This window comes from Cololabis saira, chromosome 24, assembly GCF_033807715.1.
Source record: "Cololabis saira isolate AMF1-May2022 chromosome 24, fColSai1.1, whole genome shotgun sequence".
NCBI lineage: Eukaryota > Metazoa > Chordata > Actinopteri > Beloniformes > Belonidae > Cololabis > Cololabis saira.
In genome coordinates this window covers 5,292,970-5,317,891 of record NC_084610.1, presented here as the reverse complement: position 1 = coordinate 5,317,891, position 24,922 = coordinate 5,292,970, and the positions used below count along the sequence as shown (strand labels likewise).

Here is a 24,922-nt window from a genome sequence, read left to right as displayed (position 1 = left end):
ATGGGTAAACCATAATTCAGGGCTGCTTGCAGAAAGAAAGTTTCCCGTGCCAGTACATGCTGCTAGTAGTAAATAAAACATTAAGTAAGTGCAGACTGCATGATGTAAGACTGCAAAACTAGTCTGGGCTTGTCATGACTGTTACCCTGCATCACAAATACTGAATCTAAAGTCTCTTATTCAGCAGATAAACAAGAAGGGACCTTTGTATTATCACGTTATCACAAACTGACTACGTTTACATGCAGTCAAAATTTGGGTTATTGCTAATATTCCGGTTACTGAAACATTCTGAATATTCCGTTTCCATGCGTGAGCAAACAGGGTTATCCCTGTATACATGGTGATTAATCATTCGGGATATCTGGATCAAACCAGCGATGCACGGAGAACATCATGACACAATTACCGCCATTTCCGCTTCTTCTTCCTGTATCCAAATTCAAAACAAATGCTGCTTCGCGCAACTTTTCGCTCACCTTCTTGTAAATCTCGCTATCCCGGTACTTTCTACCGTCTACAAATGCAGAAATGTTCATATCCTTCATTACATTTATGAAGTGATTAGTCTCCTCCTCACTCCAAAAGTGTGGCGTGGTCTTGTGTTTCTCCGTGTTTATAAGAACTTCCTGGACTCAAAAGACCAGGATTCCTTGCGAACAGAGCATGAGCAGAAAACAAATTCATGTTCCGTTTGATGGGGATATTCCGTTTGGCGTTTACATGACCCAATATTCAGATTTTAAAAGGAGTAACCCAGGGATTATTTAAAGGGGTTATTGGTGTTTACATGGCCGTGCAAATTCGGGTTATTGCCAATATTCAGGTTTTAAAAGGGTTATTGTCATTTAAACGCAGTCACTGAATGAGAAGCTGCCCACAAGTTTAGTTTCAGATAGGAATTTAAAGCTGGTCAGGAACATAAAAGAGCTCATTCAAACATCTATTCAGTGCACATCTCTCAGTTGTTGAGCTGTAAATGGCGGCTGAGGAGCTCTTCACCGTACTGTAATGTCATGGCAGCGTGCCAGCCTCTCCAGATCCGTGCAGCCCACCCACCGATCCCACCCACCGATCCCCCCCACCGATCCCCCCCACCGATCCCACCCACCGATCCCCCCCACCGATCCCCACCACCGGCAGCACAAACAGCAGCCGTGTGTGCAGTATGACCCGGGCAGGTGACTGCTGCGCCTCAAATTGATTGGCCGAGGCCTGTCGCCAGGCAGTGACTCTTCATCACTGAGTGTTTTGGGCATGGGAATAATGGCCCCCATTAATCTACAGCAACACTCAGGGTTGTTCCACTCCCACCGACGCACACACTCGCACACACACACACAGACTGCAGCGCGATCACCGATCACACAGGTCTCTTTAGGTGTGTGTGTGTGTGTGTGAGTGAGTGGCCTCTAATTTATTAGTCTCGATCTCTGGTCTCTGTTTTACTCTCCTTTTCATTTTCGATTGTTTTTTTATGTCCTCTCTTTCCTTCAGTATGTGCATTTTTTACCTTTTTGGTGCAGAACTTTCAGACTTTTCTTTTTATCTTCAAGTGCATTCATCTTATCTTTCCTCCTTTCACCTCGATTATTTTTGCCTTTTTCTCCTTTTCATATTGCTCCATCATTCCGTTTGATTTGAGGTTGTCGTCTTTTTTTCCTGTTCTTACTTGCCCTCAACTTTACTTCTTCCTCTTTCATTTTCCAATTTCCTTTCTATCCCTGTGATTCTTTTAGTATTCATTATTTTGGTTTTCCTTTGACCTTCTTTCATTTACCCGCATTTGTTTTAATCCTTCCTCTTCTCCGTCTCCATTCGTTCATATCTCCTTCCCTTTTCCAGAGGCAGGTTTCCCTGAGCAGGAGTCCAGGGTAAATCCCGTAACAGCACCTTTTTCTTCTTCAGTCCCTCCAGCTCGTTTCTCCATCACACCGTGGTGGCACAATCATTCTTCGGCAGGTTCAGTTGTGCCTTCATCAGTTTTGACACCAAGCAAACTAGAAGCAGGTGGACATGGAAGGAGCTGAGATGGTTGCTGTGTTAAGATACGTGGTGACGGTGGTGAAGAGTCAAACTGAGAGGATTTGGAGGGGGCGAAATGTCATCTTGGCTTTGTTGAATTTCCCAAACGTTCTCGTTGTCAGGTTGTTCTTTGCAGCAGTGACACGATGCACAAGCCAATCCCTTCGGCCCTTAGGCCGTTGTACGACAAGAGTTAGAGCTAATGTGTAAACTGAGACAATAGCGATTTAAACCAAGATTGGACTTGCATACTTGGTAGTTCATGCATGACTCCTGAAAGAGATATTTCAGAGGATGAGAGGATGCAAGTCGGTCTGTCTTCTGTTTGAACAGAAGAGCACTTGATCACATTGCAGCTCATTATTTATTCAGAGTTAAAACAAAACTGTGGAGAAAAAAAATCTCCAAACACATTGAAGTATATCTTCAAATATGCTAAAACTTGATAAATCTGTTAAAGCTTTCTCGACAGCAATCACTTCCACCCGTTGATTCGACATGTACCCTGAGATACATTCCTGTCTCATTTCTCATGAAGTAAAAATACACACTACAAAATTCCACTGAATATCATCAGTGAAATGGGCTGAGCAACAGAGATTTAGTTTATTTGTCTAGATGTGGATTTGGATCAGTATTTTGGCTCTAATTGAAGACATTTATTGTCGTGTTGGGTTCCTTAAAGGAGCTTGAGGCCGGATTGTGGCAGGATTTATGAAAACAATCCGTATACATTTTAAGTTTTCTAGTAATAATGTCAGATGAAGCGTTCCAAACCCAAAAGAATGAGCCCTCTAGTGTATCTCTCCGTTGCCTTGAACAGGCTGTGTGCTGCAAAATGTGCTGCAATTCGGTCCCGAATTTCCCGCGCTGTCCTGTGGATGTGACGTCACATGACGCTGCATGCAGGTTCTCCCCGTTCTCCCGTGCCGGCTTCACTGTTGGCTGCAGTACCCCCAACGGCCGTCGTGGTGAAGGGTGGCGCTAGAGAGTCTCATTTCTTAAAAGGAGCCTCATGCTCCTTTAATAAACATCAATGGACGACAAGACCGGGTTTTCCGTGGCTTCCCTTTTATTCCAGCACATCAAACAACTCCATTACCCAGGATGCCTTGCAATATATAGTGTAGGAAATCCCCGCCTAGACAGCCCCCTACTGTCCTGGCATATAATTGCACATAATTTACACCACATTGATCACAAACACAAGTGTGTGAAGAATACAAATTATATGTATTAAAAAAAGGTTAAAGGTTGGTGATTATCAGTCTGCAGATTGTTCAGATTACAAGACTCACTCTTGTAATCTGGAGTCTTGAAGTGATTTTATTGTTTACATTATTTACTTGATGATGTGGCAGTGACTCGGTCACTGATTTGGCCTCTAAAACCATATTTTGTCAACAAATCCCACATGGGAGATGAGGCATAACCACGTGGTGGGTGAAGAACTGTGCAGACTGTGCGAACAAGAGAGGAACGTTGAAACATAATGAAACATGCATCTCCCTGTCGGTTCATGGATTTCTCCTTGGGGATTCCCTTTCTTACCTGATGCTGAGCTGTCATGTTGGCTGCAGCTCAAACAGGGATTCCCCCAATGGCTCCAGATATTTGGCTTGTTTAATATCCGTCAGCCATCAGCAATAGTTCAGCAACACATCGGCACGCATAACAATCAAGTGCAGACTCCTGACTCCTGAGGGATTTTCCACCAACTCAAAACTGGTGCTGCTGCTGGTGCCGGCTTCCTCTCCCCCAGAGCGCCAGGACCACAACCTCATTTATAACATCACCAAAGTGGGAGCAGGAAATCCATCAAATGCCTTAGATCAGCAAGAATGGACAACCAATTTTGGTACATGTAGACCCTGATCTTGGCCCTAAAAGTCTTTGAATTGACTTGCAATGTTTTGCCATCAACGATCCTCATCAGCTGCAAACTTCTCTTGTACCTCAGCTGATGACCAGAGAACAAAAAGAAAATTGATGTCCTATTCGCTTCACTGCTGAGATTTAAATGCATATATTAAAGGAGCTTGAGGCAGGATTTATGAAAAAACTTCGTATACGTTTTAAGTTTTCTAGTAATAATGTCAGATGAAGCGTTCCAAACCTAAAAGAATGAGCCCTCTAGTATATCTCTCCATTGCCTTGAACAGGCTGTGTGCTGCAAAATGTGCTGCAATTTTGGGGCCGAATTTCCCGCGCTGTCCTGCGGATGTGACGTCACATGACGCTGCATGCACGTTCTCCCCGTTCTCCCGTGCTGGCTTCGCTGTTGGCTGCAGTACCCCCGACGGCCGTCGTGGTGAAGGGTGGCGCTAATGAGTCATTTCTTAAAAGGAGCCTCATGTTCCTTTAACATGAAAAATGTATTTCTGCTGCTCCAAGGTTTGGATTTGGATTAAGTTCTACACGATAAATGGAAGTCAGTTCAATGTCCTGATGACAGCTGCGTGAACTTGTGTTTGTGTGTCTGCGCTCCCTCATGACCTCCTTCCAGCCTTCTCTGTCTCTTCCCTGCATGAGTCTCTATCTTCTCTTTGTCACTCACAAGCTGATCCGTCCTCCCTCTCCCTTTCATTAGCTCCTGGATTATTAATGGAATAATTACAACTGAGATGTATTTTAATGAACAAATCAATCAATTGAAAGCGGGATTAGAAGTGAGTGCACGCGGGAGCCGTATAGTTTGGATCTCTTCTGTTTTTTCTGTTTGCGGTGCATCTCCTTAGGATTCCTGACGAAAGTAGAACAGATTCAGCAAGAAGTTGCAGAAGCAGTGAATTGATTGTCTTTGGCATTAAAGCACCCGCTGGGAGAGGATTTTGATTGGCTATGGCGAAGACAGTCATACTAGGGGTTGAATATAGACCACATTTAGGCCTTAAGATGCTGTAAACACACACACACACACACACTCACACACACACAGATTTTTGGGCTGACATTAGCAGAACCTGCACCGTGGGGAAACCCTCCGGTTAGATTTGCAGATGTTTCTTGCAGCTGCTTACTCAGGGAAATATTTCAGATTCGCCTCCTGGTCTTTGGCTTCATGTGTGCATTGGCCAGTATGTGTGTGTCTGTGCATGTCTGGATTTTCATCTTATGGTAGCTCACCCCCCCCCGATGGCAGGAGATCCAATCTGGTCAAGCTTAGCGTGGATCCCTGTGTGTCAGTCACTTCCCTGCCGGTGCTGAGCAAACACATCTCGGCTGTACTCATTAACCAAGCATTAACGCTTCTTCCTCCTTCCCCCAACACACATCCTGCACCGTCCGTTCCTGCAATGGAATCTTTACCTCATGTCAAATCTTCATCCCGCGCCTCTGCGTCTATCAAGTCATCCCATCTCGAGGAGATGAGCGTCTCAGTGGACATGTGGGCCTAGATACATGTATCTGCTGATGAAACACACCTTTTCTTTCCTTAGTATCAGAAGCTTTGTGCTTAGAGTGTCCTGGAAAAAAAGGTCATCTTTTTTTTTTATCCAAGGACATGTCCTCATGGAGGTGTGATGTTGAGATATTATTCAAGAAAAATGACAACCGTGGTTATAGCTGCAGAGTTAAATTAAACATTTCTTTCTATTCTCCAAATAAGGTAAAGTTAGATAATTTGTTTTGGTTACATACGTATTAAAAAGCAAATATAAGACAATCATTTTACACAAATAGGCTGAAACTCAACGTGACCTAGTCCTTAAAAATAGAACAATATAGACTACGTTTCCATGCAGTCAATAACCCTTTTAAAACCCGAATATTAGCAATAACACCAATAACCCCTTTGAATAACCCGAGTTTGCTGGGTTACTCCTTTTAAAACCCAAATATTCGGTCATGTAAACGCCAAACGGAATATCCCCATCAAACGGAACAGGAATTTGTTTTCTGCGCGTGCTCTGTTCACAAGGAATCTTGTTTTTTTGAGTCCAGGACGTTCTTATAAACACGGAGAAACACAAGACCACGCCGCACTTTTGGAGTGAGGAGGAGACTTATCATTTTATAAATGTAATGAAGGATATGAACATTTCTGCATTTGTAGACGGTAGAAAGTACGGGGATAGCGACATTTAGAAGGTGAGCGAAAAGTTGCGCGAAGCAGCATTTGTTTTGAATTTGGATACAGGAAGAAGAAGCAGAAATGACGGTAATTGCGTCATGATGTTCTCCGTGCGTCGCTGGTTTGATCCAGATATCCCAAATGATTAATTACCATGTATACAGGGATAACCCTGTTTGCTCACGCATGGAAACGGAATATTCCGAATGTCTCAGTAACCGGAATATTAGCAATAACCCGAATTTTGACTGCGTGTAAACGTAGTCATAGATATGAAAATAACCCGCAAATATGTCAACAAAAGAAAGAAGGAAGAAATATCAGGTCATGTGAGGTGTGTATCCATACATCCATCCTCCAGCGATGGTGTTTGGGGCTGTGGCCCCCTACCATGCAGCCGGTGCATACGGCCCCCTGTGATACGTGTTATTAGGGCCCGAGCACTGACAGTGCGAAGGCCCTATTGTATCTGTAGGAATTTTTCTTTTTTTTTTTTTTTCCTTCTTCCGACGAAATTAGGGCCTTTTTTTCCCCCTAAACGTGCCCCAAAAGTCACCAAACTTTGCACGCAAGCCAGGCCTGGCGAAAAATGTGATATTTAATGGTTTGCATTAGGGGCAGCACGGCGGCTTAGTGGTTCGCACTGTTGCCTTACAGCAAGAAAGTTCCTGGTTCGACTCCCAGGCCCAGCAGGGTCTTTCTGTGTGGGTTTCCTCCCACAGTCCAAGAACATGCATGTTAGGTTAATTGATGATTCTAAATTGCCCGTAGGTGTGAGTGTGATTGGTTGTTTGTATCTACAGTATGTGGCCCTGCGATGGACTGGCGACCTGTCCAGGGTGAACCCCTGCCTCTCGCCTGAAAATAGATATGACCCCCGTGACCCTGCAAAGGATAAAGCGGGTATAGATAATGGGCGTGGCGAGATGGCTCAACATCTTGCCACGCTATGGCCGAAACCCAACAGGAAGTCGGCCATTTTGAATTAATTTAGTGTAATTTTGGCACAATTTATGCCATTTCTTCGGCCGTTGCCGCCCGAACCGTAACGTGCACCCAGGTGTGTTATACATCAAAATCTGCGTCTCGATCCTGCGACGATGCGCATTACTTTTCTCAGTCAAAAGCGTTACTGTGGTGACGCTAGACGCCAAAAAGCGCGCCCCCCCTTCATCTGATTGGTCCATAGTTCCTACTTTCTGCAATAACTTTTGAATGCTTTGACATAAAGACTCATGGATGGTGTCATCGGACTCGGTTTTGAGTCCTTGACCATAATTGTTGCTAATTAGCCCCCCCCCCCCTTCATCTGATTGGTCCATATTTGATCGTCCCTATTTTCTGCCATAACTTTTGAATGGTTTGACATAATGGGTGGTGTCATCAGACTTAGTTTTGAGTCCTTGACCTTTATTGGTGAAAATTGCACACATGAGGGTCCGTTCATCACTGCTTGCTGCTTTAATTATTTATTTTAATCTTGTTCATGTTCCATCGTTGATAGGGATTAGGTTTGGGGGGGGTCGCCTCTGTTTTTCTGTAAAGCACTTTATGCTGCATTTTATTGTACGAAAAGTGCTTTATAAATAAAATAACTTGCACTGATTTATTCCCACGACTCTTGAAAGCATCACAGTTTCACTGTTTAACACAGACGACATTATTGTTATGAGTCTTAGAGAATTTTCAAGTTGTTTTGTTTTGTTTTCCTCCAAACTTGAGAGTCAATCTTTCAGTTTCAGTATATGCAGCATAAACTGTTCGAACTGAGGTCAAACTGATTTTCTTTTTTATTATTCTTTTTTTCAGCTTAGGTCATATAGGAGTGCAGAATTTGATGACACACTTCCATGAAACCCAGAAGTCAAAAAGCTACAAAATAACCCAGTTCAAATGAGTGTGAAAAGTTTTGGCAACATTACAAAGCTCTTGAATGTTTAGTTTTCATCTGAAACCGAAGAATATTATGAAAAACATTTGCAGGAGTTTTGTCGACCCACTCTAAAGTCCCGAACCCTAAACAAGCATGCATAAGATTCCTAAACTTAACTGTAACCTTTCAGTGTCTTATCACAAGCAGGCTACTGGGACGCCTGAATCTAAACGAGACATTGAAATTTAAAAACTTAACCAAGCACAGAAAGTAAAGATCAGAACACAAAACTGGGAGTATAATAATCAGACATGATGCAAACCCTGGTGTCGTGTTGCAAAGCCTTGTTCCAAACTACAACTACTTCCATCGTAAAGACAAAAATGTGCCGTACGACACAAAACTGGAACGGCTGTCCAGCTGCTGCACGCTACGAACATGAACGCATTATCGGTTCAAAGCCTGACGTCAGAGATTGCAACAGTGTAAGGATGACAACTTTAGTGAGCCAGCGGTCTACAACAAAAAAAAAAAATCCCTTTCTACAGCCCATCTCTGAATTTGGTCTTATCTTTGCCGTTTCACCGTTATCAATCCCTCTTCAGCGGAAAACTCCATTCATGTAATTTCAAGTGTTTGTGTCAACTCAAATTCATAAAGAACAATCAGTCTTGGTTGAATAAATTATTAGATGTAACCAAATGGACCTCACATCCTCAAATATTTGACCTGTGTTCTGATCCCAACTTTGTTGAACACCTTATAGGTTCTGCAATATGCACATTTTGAATTAGCTATGTGTATTTCAAGGCCATGTAACGAAGGGGTTCAAATATATAGTCTGCCTCTTTCAGAATGTAATATTTGACACATTTAGTCTTGTAATATTTTGATTTTATTGAAAACTGTGTTGTTAATGAGCGTATATTTAAGAATCACCTATCACTGTGTCATGTGGTGTTTAGTGACCTGCTGCCATCGTGCAGCAAAGAATAACAGGTGCGACAGCAGGTGCAATTAACCAGAGTGATGAAAACCGTCTTCTGTGCACCGAAAGGCAATTATTACTATAAACTGAGGAGTAACATGATTGTTGTCATTTATATTCCCGTTAACATTGATGAGCAAACGTGAAGCAGCCTGGAGGTGAAGCGTGTTTTTCTCTCCAGCGTTTGTCATCAACACGGTGAACACGACACTGAATAAATTTGAAGGTATTCGTATTTAATTTGATCAGGAATCAGGTAAAACATGGAAATGGACATGGATGGATGGATGGATGGATGGATGGATGGATGAATGAATGAATGAATGAATGAATGAATGAATGAATGAATGAATGAATGAATGAATGAATGAATGAATGAATGAATGAATGAATGAATGAATGAATGAATGAATGAAAACCTTTATTGTCCCCGTAGGGAGATTCGGTTTGTCAGCCAGCAACAGAGCAGTTTAAGAAGAGTTAAAATAAGTTAAAGAGAGTTAAGTTAAAAAGCAAAGTAGATTAGTTGGTAATAAAAACAGTTTAAAAGAATAAAATAAAGTAAAAGTCCAGTACATGTACATGTTTACTGAGATAGTTTACTCCAGTATTGTTATTGTTTTCTGCGAGTGACAATAAATCCATTGTGACAACGGTGCAAAAGGAGTTGAATCTAATGACATCCAGAGCCCCAAAACGTGCAAGTCTTTAAATGTACTCCCTAGAGTGACTTGAATGTTGTATTTTGTTGCATACAACTGGCTGAAAAATACTTTCAGATTTCAAGCAACGATGATGGATGCTTTCGGAGCCCAAAACATTCACTTTCTTTTATTCCGGTATATGTTTTTTACTAAAACACATTATACAGTTGTGGTGAATTTATTACTGTCAGCAGGCTATATGGTAGTGATCCATGTTCAGCACTTCAGTTCCCCGGGGCTTTATTAATAATGCAGTCCCACAATTCTTTGCATCTCAGAGCTTCATGCTGTGATTACCAAACAACCCATAAAACTATTTTACATGATACAAAACAAAACAAAACCAACTAATGTGCACCCTGAGCACTTTTCCTTTTTACTCCAAAGGAAACACGTTCTCAGTTTCTCTTCCCTGCTCAAACACGGACCGGTCCCCAGGAGTGCGCTCATGTCCCTGCTGACGCAACAAATTAAGGCAGCGGAGCAGAGGGGACGCAGGGAGAAGAGCTGGAGGTGGCGAGGAGAGCAGGTGGGGAGGGAGGATAAGCCTCACGGGTCTTTCTAATTATCTGTGAGGATCAGCAGTGCTCAAGGATGCATAAGAGGAGGGATTTGCCTGCTCGATCCACTTGGGAAAGAGGCCTGATTGGATTGGTCACCTCTTTCAATACATACCCATTAGTCATGATGCCTGAAGCTGAGGTTCATCAAAAACAAAGACGGATGAAGACACACTGACCATAAATCACCAGGCTTCTCCTGCATCACCTTGTGACCATGGTTACATTTGATGTTGTTTTTCCTAATATTGACTCCTAAGGATGACATTTTAATCCACCAAGCAAAAGCAATTCTGCATGTTTCAAAAACAAATCAATTTTGTACAATCAAGTTTTCATTTTCTTGTCTCTAGCAGCTTTATTATAATCAGGATACAACAGTGCTTTGAAATTAGATCAGTGTGTAACTTCTTTGTGTGCACGTGGATTTGTTATAATCACCAAAGCACCTCAACTTGCATTACTAATGATGAGTTTTCATAGCTTCTTAATTTTTTTAGCTGTGATATCATCTATATTTAGTTCTCCATACCAACAAAACTGCGTGTTTAATATTTGATTGTGAATGTCAGAATCAAGGCCAGGCCTAACAAAGGATATTGTGAACAACATCAACATCAAGACAGATATGTGGACTTTTCTGCAGCATTTATTGTCAAAATCCACATTCAGAGTCCATTGATCTAAAGTAGAAGTTTGCAGTCACCAACAAGCTTTCCAGACCTTCTGTCCAGCCAGACTGAGGAATCAAGGGTGATGGATCTTTGCAGAACAAGTAACCACCAAGCTAGTATTGACCATTAAAACGAGATCAAGAGTCTCTTTTTCACAACCATTAATAAAGGGCACCAACAATCTGGTCTTTATGGCAAAATACAGGCCAAAGGTTCAACTATTTGGCCAAAATTGACATTTTCCCATTGAGTGTTTGCAACAGTGAGTAATAATGTCCCGGATTTAGATTTTGCGTAGGCTTTCGTTCAGATATCTTTTATGATGCAAAATTCCCATTAATCCAGTCTGGAAATATGACAACACTGCGCTATGGAGGTGGTTTGGCATTCAGGATTCTGCTCGAAGACACGGGGTATGGAGTCAATCTGGTGAGCTTGCAGTCAGAGGGGAACGGAGTCGACCCACTACACCACCGCTGCCGCTGGTGCAGCTTCCAACGGCAGCTTCCTGCTGTGTGGGCTGTTCTTTGCAGACATTTTGATATAAAATAGTTTTTGGGAACTAGGCAATGAGGGATGCATTAAAAAGATGGTACTGAAGGAAGGTCTTTGCCTGAGTGCTATGGCCTTCAAATTGGAATTAAAGCAGCACTATGTAACTTGTCCACCTTAATATCATATTTCATCATCATCATTGTGATGGTACATCAACTTCCAACAGGTTTAATGACACCTCTGTCATGGTCTGAGAGCTCTGTATCTCTAACTTTTCACCGCTTTCCTGCTCGGAGGCAGAACCACGGAGGCCAAGTATCTGATATAACAGAGTAAAAGAGTTGTCGGCTCGCTTGGATCGTGGCTGTAACGACCAAACATAACGTTCCTCAGTAAACAAACAAACACGCACACAGACGGGGGTCGGATCAATACACGGGTTTATTAAACCACGAACAAACACTCATAACGACCGGGGTCGGATCATTCAAACGGGTTTTATTCCCCACTTCTCCAGCTAAACGCAGTTCCCGGCCAGCTCTCTGCGGTGCGATTAATTTTGTTGAGGAAAAAATATTAACTCTATTTGTAGCTGCAGAGGAAAAAAAGAATCTCACGAGGAAAACAAAAATATTGCTCACGCCTCGGAGCCTCTTCAGCATAATATAGCAGTCAAAAAAAAGAAAAGAGAAGTAAGAGGGATACAAAACATGTACTGTATGTTGTACTATTATACTAATTTATTGAAACACATGGCGAGTCAAACATTTACCAAAGCAGCTGCCAAACACTCCTAAACAAGGTAGTAAGACATGGGTTCTGCAGAACTGCGGCAGTAAATCCTTACTAAAGAGTGGAGCTCCGACGAGGAGCTCAACTCTTTGATAGGGATTTCATATGGATCCAGACCGTTAATAATCATTATTTTCTCCATATACTGCTCCCTGGCTTCCTTGTTTAAGGTATCCCGGTAAATTCTAGTTCCTTTCCAGCAGTTTAACATCTTTTTTTGCGTTCCGTCTGTTCACTTGGTGAAACAGAAAAGCGTCCCGTCTTCTCTCAAAACAAATGCACGCGACGGGACAGGATCTTTTCGGCAGTACGCGCTGGTGCTTATGGGAAACGTAGTGTTCTTTCTGGTAAAGCACTACCGCTTTTGTCCAAAAGATGCCGCCAAACTCAGAAAAGCTGAAAGTTACGTTGTGCTGCTTTAAGCAACCCACGATCCAAAAGCAAATCATCAAGAAAAAATGGCTCCAACTCAAGCGAGGTCTTGTGCTTTCCTGAACTGTGAGGGTTGTTCTTGGGCCTTTAATTGTTTCTTGTTTAGTTTTCCTGTTGAGATTTGGTCTTAATTGATCCCGCTCTTTTGATGTGGTTTTCCTGTTTTATTAGGTTTATTTCACCTTTTATTTTGTATATAAGTGTATTCTCTAGTTTGTGGTATAGGATTTGACTTCTTTCTTTTGTTGTTTTTTTCTGTCCTGATTAACCACACCTGTTTCTTTGTAGTCCTTAAGTATTTACATGGTTTATATCGCCCCATCTGCATCTCCTTCTCCCTTCTCCCAGTCCGTTGTTGTTCCGCCCTTTCTTTTGGATTCCCCAGCTACTGCAGCACCCCAACTTAACTACCTACTACGTTTCTGCAGAATGGCACTTCTGATAGAGATGAACCAGATTTTTAGGACTATTTCCAAAATGAAATGAAAGTGGTTTATTTGTAATGAATTAAGCTAATACCCCCAACCTATTTTGGCTTTGTCATAATGGAGACTTGGTGAAGAGTTAAGTTCTATTATCCACGGGATGATGAGTTTGAACAATTACAAAACATAAAAAGCACTTAACCTGTATTTCCATGCTATGTTTAAGTGTTTGTGGAAACTGAATAATGTCCCTTTTCCATTGCCAGTGGGCAGGTCAAATCAAGAGAAGTCAGACAGCCCCTCACTGAGATAACTATCTACTGTGATTAAAAATTATACCTTCTCAGTGTCACAGCATGAGGCAGACAAATTACAGGCATTACAGTGAAGGTTGAATGTTGGACCGAGAACAGAACGTGCTGCACAGCTGACTTTAAACGAGGATCAGGTGTCCTCATTATTTTCTTTTTTTCATTCCCTACATTTTGGTCTCTCAGTTTGTTTCACCTGTTAGGCTATTGTCTATAAACCCCATCATTACTGTTAACATCACAGGATGCCAGTGTGGTGCTGGTAATTGATGCTGCCTGGCATCGACGCTCATTTTTCGACATTTAGGGAATTCAATCTTTTACTCTAAAAAAAGCCTAAAACAATCCGACTGATCAAAAAGTTTTCCCTCCTTTGTAACTCCACTGCTGCAGCCAAAGGATTATTGACATTTGCTCATGTAAATTTGCCAACGGCTGTCTTTTATTGCCTGCACAGTGACATTTTGGAAGGATCTTTCCATCCCATAGGAGAGCTGAGATCATGGAGGCAGAGCTTCTTTTTTTTTTTCCTTTTATACCTTTGGTTCCTTGTTCTGAGAGGAGACATAATTAAGCGTAAAAGCAGGGAGACGTTAAGCGCTGATAAATTCCGACATTGTTTTTAAAATCCACTCCCACCGAGGGAATTTCACCCTCTCCTGCCTCTACGTGCTGCATTTCCCCCTTCCAATCCCCCGAGGTGTGCACACAGGCGCTCAGCTCAGGTTGACAGATGGGCAGAGTTTTTCCTGCTTTGTGGCTCCAGATCGGCTGAATGCGGAGTAAATGGGCCCGCGCCCCGACCGCTGAGCCACCACTGCGCCTTCCTTATATATGTCGCATTATGTCAGCTCCACCCCCATCGTTCATTAACCATCCAAACAGTTCACAAGTAACTTTTGTCTGTGGAGATAATTCAAACACCAACTTTTGCACATTACCTCCGAGTGCTTTGCAAATAAATTCATCTCAGCTTTCAGGGCGTTGCTTCAGAATTAAATCAGAATTTGTCGTGCGCTCGTGCGACCGTACCCATGATTGAAGGGACTGGCTCATTATTTATCCTCCCCCTTCGACACATATACCCCCGCAGGACGAACCGGCACAGATGTTTTTCCACACACATGCTTTGCAGAGCGCCAGCTCAGTGGGAATACCATCCATTCTATCACCCGTGCAGCATGTGGCGCATGACAGACGACCACCTGAGCACCTGAGCAGAGCCCATTGTGCGCGCTCCTTATCGCACTGGTCCCAGTTCTCGGCATGCGGACAGTCCCTTATTGCTCACATTGTTGTTGCCTCTTCACTCGTTCTCTGGGGTGTTTGGGTTTTCGGAGGGGGTATGTGGTGCACCACATGCTGTGCTCTTATCGTTCCCTCTGGAAACAGACACCTCACCTTCTGGTTCCTCTTTGAAACTCATCATAGCTTTGTGTCTCTTCCCAGCTTTCTTTCTTTTTGACATAAATTCCTTAATAAAGTGAGGTTTGTAGATACCGTGTCTGTGTTGGAACCCAACAGCTGTATTGTTATAACAATTTATCTACTGATGGTTCCCGCTGCCTCCTGGAAAAGTATGTTGCCTGGCAACGACGATGAAAAATTTGCAATGATTTCATGTCGGGTTTTGGCTCCATGTTGGTAAAATTTCATCAAACACTGTTGAAGAGCTGACTTGACTGTATGGCCTGTTGTTATCCACCACCAAAATTACATTACAGGTTGCAATACGTGTTGTGATGAGCAGCGGGAGCATGGCTGGGAACGTTGCCGCCCTAGAAGGGGGAGGGTTGTGTCATGAGGAACATCCAGTTCAGAAACAAAACAAGATATGTCAAGTCAGTATTAGTTTTATCATGATTGAACATTATCTTGTTTTATAACCCAACAACACAGTTAGTCTCGTCTTTGACACTAGGACACGTTCTGGGGCTGCAAAACAAGCCCAAATTATTACCCCTCCACCACCATGCGTGACTGCTGGTATAAGATGCCTTTATACGATACACAATATTGGGTTCTATCAAATGTGGCTTTATTATTTATTTATTATTTCCAAACCTTTCTGCTTTGGTCATACCTGTCTAAAGGGCATTGTTCCAGAAGTCTTAACTCTGACATGTTTCTCTGTCGACTCTGTGACACATAGCCTCTGTGTCAGTGCAAACCCCCTTCCATGAGCCCATGCATCTCCCAACATGCACCTATTTTCTGGCTACACGTCGACAGTGCAGACCACAAGGGCTGCACTTCGTCCACTGTACTGCATCATTTCTGGCACTTCGCTTCATTTGCTTTGTCCTCTCTGCTAGACTTGTTTAAAGGGTTTACAGACCCCCCCCCCCCCCCCCCCCCCCTCGCATAACGTCACCTTCATTTACGATGCAAAATTTGCAATAAAAGCGTTGACTGATTCAGAATGATCAGCTCCAACTCCAACTTCCCCCTATCTCATAGAAAACAAAACCAGGAGGTAAACAATCAACCAATAAGTTTCTTGTGATTTCTTAAAAGATATTTCTGAAAAGCGGTACACTCTAGCGTTTTGGCATTGAATTGTTTCACAAATGACTAAAGCTTGTGTCGAGTCTATTTCAGCTAATCGAATGCGACCGCAGATCAGTGTTGAGAAGCCAGCGGATTTTCTAAATAAAATGCCATTTCCAAGGTCTTACTTGCATTTTGACATTAGGAGCAGGGTAAACTGTCCGGAGGATGTTAGAACAGGTTTGAACCAGGGAAGAAGAATAGCTTAGTTTAGAATCTAAAACTTGCCACCAATTATCATGTTCATATGTACATGCATCAGATCCAAGTGGGGGTGGGGGGGAAACATGCTGGTTACCTATACTGATATGCACTGGGTAAATTGTTGGGAATAAAAGGATGCCACATTGTTGGACGGGAAATTAAATTGTCAAACTTGAAATGGCCAAATTCAAAGTTCCCTCAAAGATCAAAGTGAAAAAAGTAATGCAGCAGGATAGTCCACCGTGTTGACATTTCCATCGAACAGTTCAAAATTGTACTTTTTATGGCCTCCACATGCCTATATGCATGCCAGACAACATCTGGGCTCCAACTGTGACGTTGTGCAGGGGTATTTCCTCCCAGAGCTGGACCAGGGTATCCCAGCGCAACCTGGCGGCAAACTTGTGAAAAACAAAGAGGGGGGAAAAAAAACGTCAGTGAAAAACCATTCCCGTTTGGGGGTCGTCTCATTGTTGCAGCTTTAGTGCACCTGTTGTTGATTTCATTAACAACAAAGCAGCAGAAACTGATTACCAACTCCCTCTGCTACTTAATTGACCTGATCAATATCCCAGAAGTTTAATTAACTGGATTCTATACTCTGATTAAAAAGTGTTCCTTTAATTTTTTTGGAGCTGTCTATAATTCCAGAGGGGACGAGACATGACGTGTGTCTTTAGACAAGCAGATTAGTGCCGTTTTCTCATATGATCTGCAACTCTTCAGGTAAATTCATACTCTTGCCGAGCAGGCAGCGATCTCAAGCACTCTGAAACCCTCCCAGTGGGACCGGAGATTGCGGAGAGGATGTAGAAGAACCACTGGAAAACCAGACCACAGAGGCTGCTCTGGTGGGACCCGGGGGTGGAAGCTCAGTGGACTTTAGGCTTCACACAGTTTCAATCAACATTGCACAGTCCGGTCTCAGGGTGATCTCTCGGTTTGCTCCTGGGAAGATTGGCATGTGTCTTGAATGTTTTGCTCTAGTAAATACTCATTCTAGCTGTACAGGACTGTCTCAGAAAATTAGAATATTGTGATAGTCCTTTATTTTCTGTAATGCAAAAATGTCATACATTCTGGATTCATTACAAATCAACTGAAATATTGCAAGCCTTTTATTATTTTAATATTGCTGATCATGGCTTACAGCTTAAGAAAACTCAAATATCCTATCTAAAAAAATTTGAATATTCTGGGAATCTTAATCTTAAACTGTAAGCCATAATCAGCAATATTAAAATAATAAAAGGCTTGCAATATTTCAGTTGATTTGTAATGAATCCAGAATGAATGACATTTTTGGTTTTTTTAATTGCATTACAGAAAATAAAGGACTTTATCACAATATTCTAATTTTCTGAGACAGTCCTGTAGAAATATGAACTTTGAGTTGTTTGAAAATGATCTTTTCTCTCTGCCCAGAATCATTGGCAGCATTGATTGCTTCTCTTAAATTCTTGCTGATATGCATTTTGTTAGCAGCATCCTAAACACTCCAAGCCAGCCAACTAAAATCGTCCTCTGTTTTTATGGAGGATCTCACATTTTCTCGTTTGTCTGAGGTTATATTTACCTGTTAGTAAGAGTCGATAAGGAACAGATTTTCTTTTGCCATTACAAACTGATACACAAAACACTTTGAACACTTAGAATTGAAAGAGGGTGCAGTTTGTTTTCCACATCCACCTCCTTTTATCCACAGTATCTTTCTCACCCACTGAGGTGAACTGTTCCCTGCTGTTCTTCACTTCCCTCCATATTTCATGCCTGGTTTCTTCCTCTTATGTTCCTATATTAGCCAAGACTCACATCTCTCAGCTTCTTTTCTTTCTGCCGTGGAGAAAGTGCTAATGGGTCGCTGACCACCCGTGACCTTGTTCTTTAGAAGACTTTGAATTTGTGTAAACAATTCAGGAACCAGCAGAGATGAAAACGACCCTCAGCGCTGTTTAAACACTAAATTTGATCCTGTTCGACAGCCAGCATCCAGTCTGAGGAGCGAGATAAACTATTCATAACAGAGGTCCTCTATGTTTACATACTCGAGCAGTTTTCAAATAATTTGCTTCACATTGTTTAGGTCAGACTGAATGTTTTGTTTGTTAAAAAGGGAGCAAGGTGATGTGATTTTTTTCAATTTTTCAATTTGTTTTATCTGCAATGCAGAGAAAACAGTAAATGGCTCAAAGTTTGTCAGAAAGGGATATGCTGATGGTCCGAGGTAAAGACAGCTGTGACGGGAAGCTGAATTCTTCTGGGGTGTAATTAAGAAAGTTGACCAAAATATCAAAGGAGAAGATGCTTTTGTTGTCACTTTTTAGGTGACACATGGAACTCCAGATTAGCCTAATTGTTTGCCACTCTCATCAGTTATTGTGCTGAAGCAAGAGGCTGTCTTCATATTGTCATCGTTTTTACAGTTGCCAAAAGCTTTTTTGCAGTGTTAACTTCTCCTGTCTTATCCAAATGGCTAATGATTTTAATTCTACCTCATCTGCAGTTTTTTTTTGTCGAGTTTTTGCCGACGGCGTTGGGCCTGGGTGAATATCTCAACTCATATACATATCCATCAAACATGGACTTGATTTTCTCTGGGCCTTGTTACCAGATCTGGTGAATACAGCGCATGCCAAAGTCCTCCAGGTTCATGGACTTTGGGACATTTTTGACTACCTTATCACCAGGTCATAAGAGCCCAAATCAGCCCAGATGAAGCCCAGATGTGTCCGCTGTCTTTCCAACATCACCCTTTATGGCCTACTGTTTTGAACCCCCAAGTTTGGTTTGTCCATTGACATCTTGCTACATTTGTTGGTAAAAGTCTGACCAGGATAGCCTGATTGAACCAAATTAGAAATAGCTTCCTTTGAGGTCTGTAGCTACTGATCTATGTTCGTGCTGTTGTTGCTTACAACACCTTGACAAAAGTAACTGATGGAATGGAAGTCCATCCAAGGAAGAGTTTTTATTAGGGCCCGAGCATTGGCAGTGCGAAGGTCCTATTGTATCTGTAGGAATTTTTTTTTCTTTTCCTTCTTCCGACGAAATGAGGGCCTTTTTGCCCCCCTAACCGTGCCCCAAATTTTGCATGCAAGCCAGGCCTGGCGAAAAATTTGATATTTCATGGTTTGCATTAATGGGCTCAACAGCGCCCCCTTGAAAACTTTGTGCCTCAACCCCCACAATACGGTTTGACGTACATGCACGAAAATCGGTACACACCTGTATCATGTCGCAACTTAAAGAAAAGTCTCTTGGTGCCATGGCCGAAACCCAACAGGAAGTCGGCCATTTTGAATTAATCGTGTAATTTTGGCGCAATTTATGCCCTTTCTTCGGCCGTTAATACGGCCCGAACCGTAACGTGCACCCAGGTGTGTTATACATCAAAATGTGCGTCTCCATCCTGCGACGATGGGCATTACTTTTCTCATTCAAAAGTGTTACCGTGGCTACGATAAACGCCAAAAAGCGCATCCAGCCATCATCTGATTGGTCCATATTTGATAGTTCCTACTTTCTGCCATAACTTTTGAATGGTTTGACATAAAGACTCATGGGTGTTGTCATCGGACTTAGTTTTGAGTCCTTGACTTTTATTGGTGAAAATTGCACGCACGAGGGCCCGTTCATCGCTGCTTGCAGCTTTAATTTAATTTTATTTCCTCTTTTAGAGCCAGCTCCTGGTTTTTACCGTTTGTATATTCAATTGGCATTAATTGGGAAAATAGCATGAGGGATTGATGCTCTCGCCGTGGTTGCCCTGGTTACCCACAGGTCAATCTGCATCGATTAGATCAATACCAAAAGTCGTTCCCTTGACATTTCTTGCTCATAAAGAGTATAGCATCACAGTTATGTTTACATACATTTTTCATGAGGAGGACTGGCTGTATCCTTGAAATCCAACAAGCAAAGTGGGATGCATTTCATTCCTCATAAAATATTCACAATGTTTGTGTTTAGCTCGAAACTGTTTACATCCAAGTTTACATCCTGGAAGTCACCTTTCCAACCCGTTACGCTGTGCTTGCCTGCGCCTTCTGTGCAACTTTTACCCTTAAATGTATCCACCCATCTTTGACGTTGTCCTCTCATGTAGTATCCCAGGTCATGCTGATAGCACATACTGTACAAATTAACTCACTCACAAATGGAAATGTGAACTGTTGTAGGAATTCCCAAACACGAGAGGCAAAATTAAGTTTTCTGGGTTGAGGTCAGCATGGATGTAAAATATATATATTAGTTTCTTGAATGACCAGAAACTAATATATGGCTTCAAGTCAGTCACGTTGACCTCTATGTTGAAATGTCCAACTTTACAGCAGAAATAAACATATTTACAGCCTGGTTCAAAAATACGGTTTTGGTCTCCATAGCTATAGATTTGGTAGGGCTGTGCGATTAATTGATTTTAAATCTAAATCGGATTTATTAATCAAGACGATGTTAAAAAAAGGAAAATCGGAAAATCGATTTTGAACGGTGCTCTTCCATTAGGGTTCGATGCTTAAAAATGTGGCATAATTACGGCTTTTGTAAAGTTAGCGTATTGCCGAATTGTACAGTTTTACTTGCATCTTTCCAGAGCTCGGGACTGTGGAGATTGTGACACTTAAACAGTGTTAAAGTGGCAGAGTCAGCGCGACCCTCTCAACCTGAACCACCACTGCCCCCACATGCTCTGCTGGGAGGAGGCTGTTTACCGCCCAGGGTGGCTGGAAATTAATTGGCTCCTTGAGCTGTTGTACATTCCCCGCTGTCAGTGCGATGGCCGCCCCTCATTGCCCCGTCACTTTAAGTCGAAGTGTATTAATGGGCTGTGTGGGCCATTGATTCCTAATTTCTCTCGACGTCGACATGGGGGATAAATATTGCACAGAACGGTCATCTCCGGGCTTATTGTAATCAGCATTGTTATTGATCGCTTGGCTGCAGTAATCTATTTTAAATACGTTTTCTGCAATCGGAGGGTGTTTTGAGTATTGGCACAGCACATTGTGTCTCATATTGGTGAGGAAGGCCCAACACTGGAGAGGAAGAATGAATAAGTAGGAGGAGTTCCAATTTGGTGGATAAAGGAGAAAAGCATCCAAACAGGACTGACAGATGAAAATATTACAAGTGTGCTGTGGGAGAAATGACTTGCCTTTGAGTATCAGAGGTCTCTTGGCGGTCTCCATCAGTGCGTGTGCATGTATGTGTGTCTGCACGTCAGTCTCACAAGGCCGGAGGATGATGGATGAGGGCTCGGTTAGCGGCGAGGCAGACGTCGACGCTATCGATTTATCCTCACATTCGTCTAGGGGGCAGGCGGCGGCGGTGTGGGGCGGCTTGAGTACACGTACACATATTTACAGTATTTTCAGTCTAACTGTTTCAAATGGGCGATGATTCTCCAGTGCCAGCGGAGGCGTGAGCCTTGGTTTAAATTCTCCATTGTCTGGCGAGTACAATGACTGTCTCCCCTCTCACCAAGGTGTTGTTATTGATCCACCTGCGAAGTGGCCTGCACTTGTTTAACATCCAGCCTCACCCGCCTGAATAAGCTCAGCCTCGCCTGCCTTCCCATCTCGCCGCATTGTTCAAGTATGAGTGCAGCAGACAGAAGAGTGCATGTGCTCATGAGTATGTGATGTGTGCCCCTGTGATTGTTGGTCTGAAATGTTTAGCTGCAAATAGATTTCATTGTCAAGACTCCTTGCTCTATCCAGTCCATTTACGAACAACTAAAAGGCTCCCCGGCAAAGTTTTTTTCCTCTCAAGGGTTTGTTACTTTTATTCCTTGTACACACTTTGCTCATGAGTGGTTTGCAATTGAAAAAAGTTTACAAAAATGGCATCTACCATGAAATTCCTCCATCTATTAGCTTTGGCTTATGCAGGTTTGGGTTGCAGGGGCAGCAGGCGAGTGGCAGAAGCCCACACTTCCTCCAGCTCTCCCACGAGGACAACCAAGCCTTTTCCTGGTCTTGTCTGTTAGTTGGACATGACTAAAATACTTCCCAAAGTGTGTATACAGGACTGTCTCAGAAAATTAGAATATTGTGATAAAGTTCTTTATTTTCTGTAATGCAATTAAAAAAAAACAAAAATTAATACAACTGAAATATTGCAAGCCTTTTATTATTTTAATATTGCTGATTATGGCTTACATTTTAAGATTAAGATTCCCCGAATATTCTAATTTTTTGAGATAGGATATTTGAGTTTTCTTAAGCTGTAAGCCATGATCAGCAATATTAAAATAATAAAAGGCTTGCAATATTTCAGTTGATTTGTAATGAATCCATAAGTCCGATGACACCACACATGACTCTCATGATTTGTAATGTATGACATTTTTGCATTACAGAAAATAAAGGACTTTATCACAATATTCTAGTTTTCTAGCCATGAACAGCAATATAAAAATAAAATAATAAAAGGCTGCAATATTTCAGTTGATTTGTAATGAATCCAGAATGTATGACATTTTTGTTTTCGTAATTGCATTACAGAAAATCACAATATTCTAATTTTCTGAGACAGTCCTGTATGCCTCAACCACGTCAACCACCTCCTCTTGATGTGGAGATGTAGCAACTTTACTCCAAGTTCCTCTATGACGAAAGGTCTCACCCTATTTCTTAGGATAGTCCACCAGTCCCTGCAGAGGAATTTCATTTAGGTCTCTCGACTTCGTAATCTTGTTCTTCCAGTCAGTACACACAGCTCGTGATCAGGCTGGGAACGAAGACTGATCTGTAAATGGAGAGTCTCACCTTTTGGATCATGGCAGACCACACCATTTCACACCAATGCAGATGATCCGCCTGTCGATTTTGTGAATAAAACCCTGCAATGTTTTAAACTCCTCCACTTGAGGCAGCATCTGGACCTGCAGAGGGAATATCACCCTTTTTCTACCTTGCTAATGGCATGATTAGGGCTGGGGATCGATTCAAATGTCAAGATTCGATTCTGATTCTTAAGATTCAGAATCGATTATCAAGATTTGATTCGATCCGATTTGTTTCGATTCCGATATCAATTTGGGTTAGTGTTGTTAAAACTGTTTTTTGAGCTGTTGTAGCATTTTTTGCAAATATAACCCCAAGACAGTATACAAAGTAATGAAATATAGACAATTTATGCAATTATAACCTGACACTTTAATGTTTTCATACCTTTAAACATATTTAAAGGCAAAAACATGGCACCAGTTATTCTCGTGTCCAACAAAACATTCCTTTTTTGGGGATAAACAAAAAAATAACCAAAAGTTGTAATGTAATGATGAAAAAAAAAACATAAATAAATAAAATAAAAATTAAAAAAAATAAAATAAAAAAATAAATTGATCTTTAGACATATGAATCGATTTTTAGGAATTAATATGAGAATCGATTTAGAATTGGGAAATCGATTTTTTCAACACAGGCCTAGGCATGATGCCATTCACCTTGGGCGCCTTAAGAGAAGAAGATATTGATGTTGCATGCTTCAGGGCTCCACAACAGCCCGTGTTTCATCTTCCAGTCCCACCAGCTGCTTTGTCCAGCTCCTGAACAACCGTTGAGACAGTTAACAACATTAGAACCACCGCTGCTCAGATATGTTTCATCATTTAACATCCAGGGGCATACAGATATTGAAGTTTCTACTGAGAAAATCCATGAGTAATATCGCTGTCATGTGGCTGTGTTTCATAAAGCTTAAAAGAGAAAAATTTTGTATTTGGAATTCTGATTTGAGAGTTGACTGATGTATTTCTGGCTTGTCAAGAACTTTGACACATCTGAAATGCTAAAAGCTGCCTCGGATTTGCTGTCTCTTTGAGATATGAGGTATGACAGCGATTAAAGATGAAATCTAAAAGTCTATATGGTTGTAGGGTTAGTGGTGACAGCAGTTATGACAATAACTTTATGTTAGTGCTGGCATTTATCACATCACAGTTCTCAGTCTGCTTCAGTGTGGAGGTGTAAAGGGATTAACTGCTCTAAGAAAGGATTCACAGTCGTCTCTTTTCCTCTCCGCCTCAGGGGATGATGTACCTGGAGGAGAGGAGGCTGGTCCATAGAGACCTGGCGGCTCGCAACGTGCTGGTCAAGTCCCCCAATCACATCAAAATCACCGACTTCGGCCTGGCCCGACTGCTGGACGCCGACGAGAAGGAGTACAACGCAGACGGGGGCAAGGTTGGTGTAAGTGGAGGCATAACCATATATCTGTGTGCTGTATGTAAGTTATTTACGCAGGTTATATTGATTTTAATATGCACATCCACTCATGAAAATTAAGTATTTCTGTGTTCAAGAGAACACGGATGTTTCCAAATTTGAATGAATGAATGAATGAATGAATGAATGAATGAATGAATGAATGAATGAATGAATGAATGAATGAATGGTCTTTATTTCGACAAATATTTTACAAAACAAAATGAAAAAAGTAAAATAAACATTGCTTTTGCCGAAAAAAGGTGTAGGCTGAAGCCGTAGCTTATAGTGCCTACCCTTTTTCTCTTGTGATCAGCTTAAATCAGAAACATTAGCATTAATCCGTGGAAACAAACAATGCATAAAGAAGATAAAAATAAATAAGATGAAATATAAAATTGACATTTCACACTCTAGAATGTTTTTGATAATATACTTTATAGTTATAGTGTTTTATATTTATTTACAATATTTTCTTTAAACATTTTCTTAAACTTGTAGATAGAACTGCACATTTTTAGGTCGTTGTCACAACTATTCTATATTTCTCTAGCCTTAAAGGAGCATGAGGCAGGATTGAGGCAGGATTTAGTATACGTTTTAA

The 24,922-nt window shown here is 41.8% G+C and overlaps 1 protein-coding gene across 1 annotated transcript in view; it reads left to right on the top strand.

Annotated features, from left to right (window-relative positions):
- The window catches only part of LOC133424882 (receptor tyrosine-protein kinase erbB-4-like), a 382,181-nt gene that overhangs the window by 333,874 nt on the left and 23,385 nt on the right, over window positions 1-24,922 (top strand). The window contains exon 21 of the mRNA XM_061715451.1: window positions 24,142-24,303. Coding sequence (XP_061571435.1) covers window positions 24,142-24,303 — 162 coding nt within the window. The remainder of the gene's footprint in view (window positions 1-24,141; window positions 24,304-24,922) is intronic.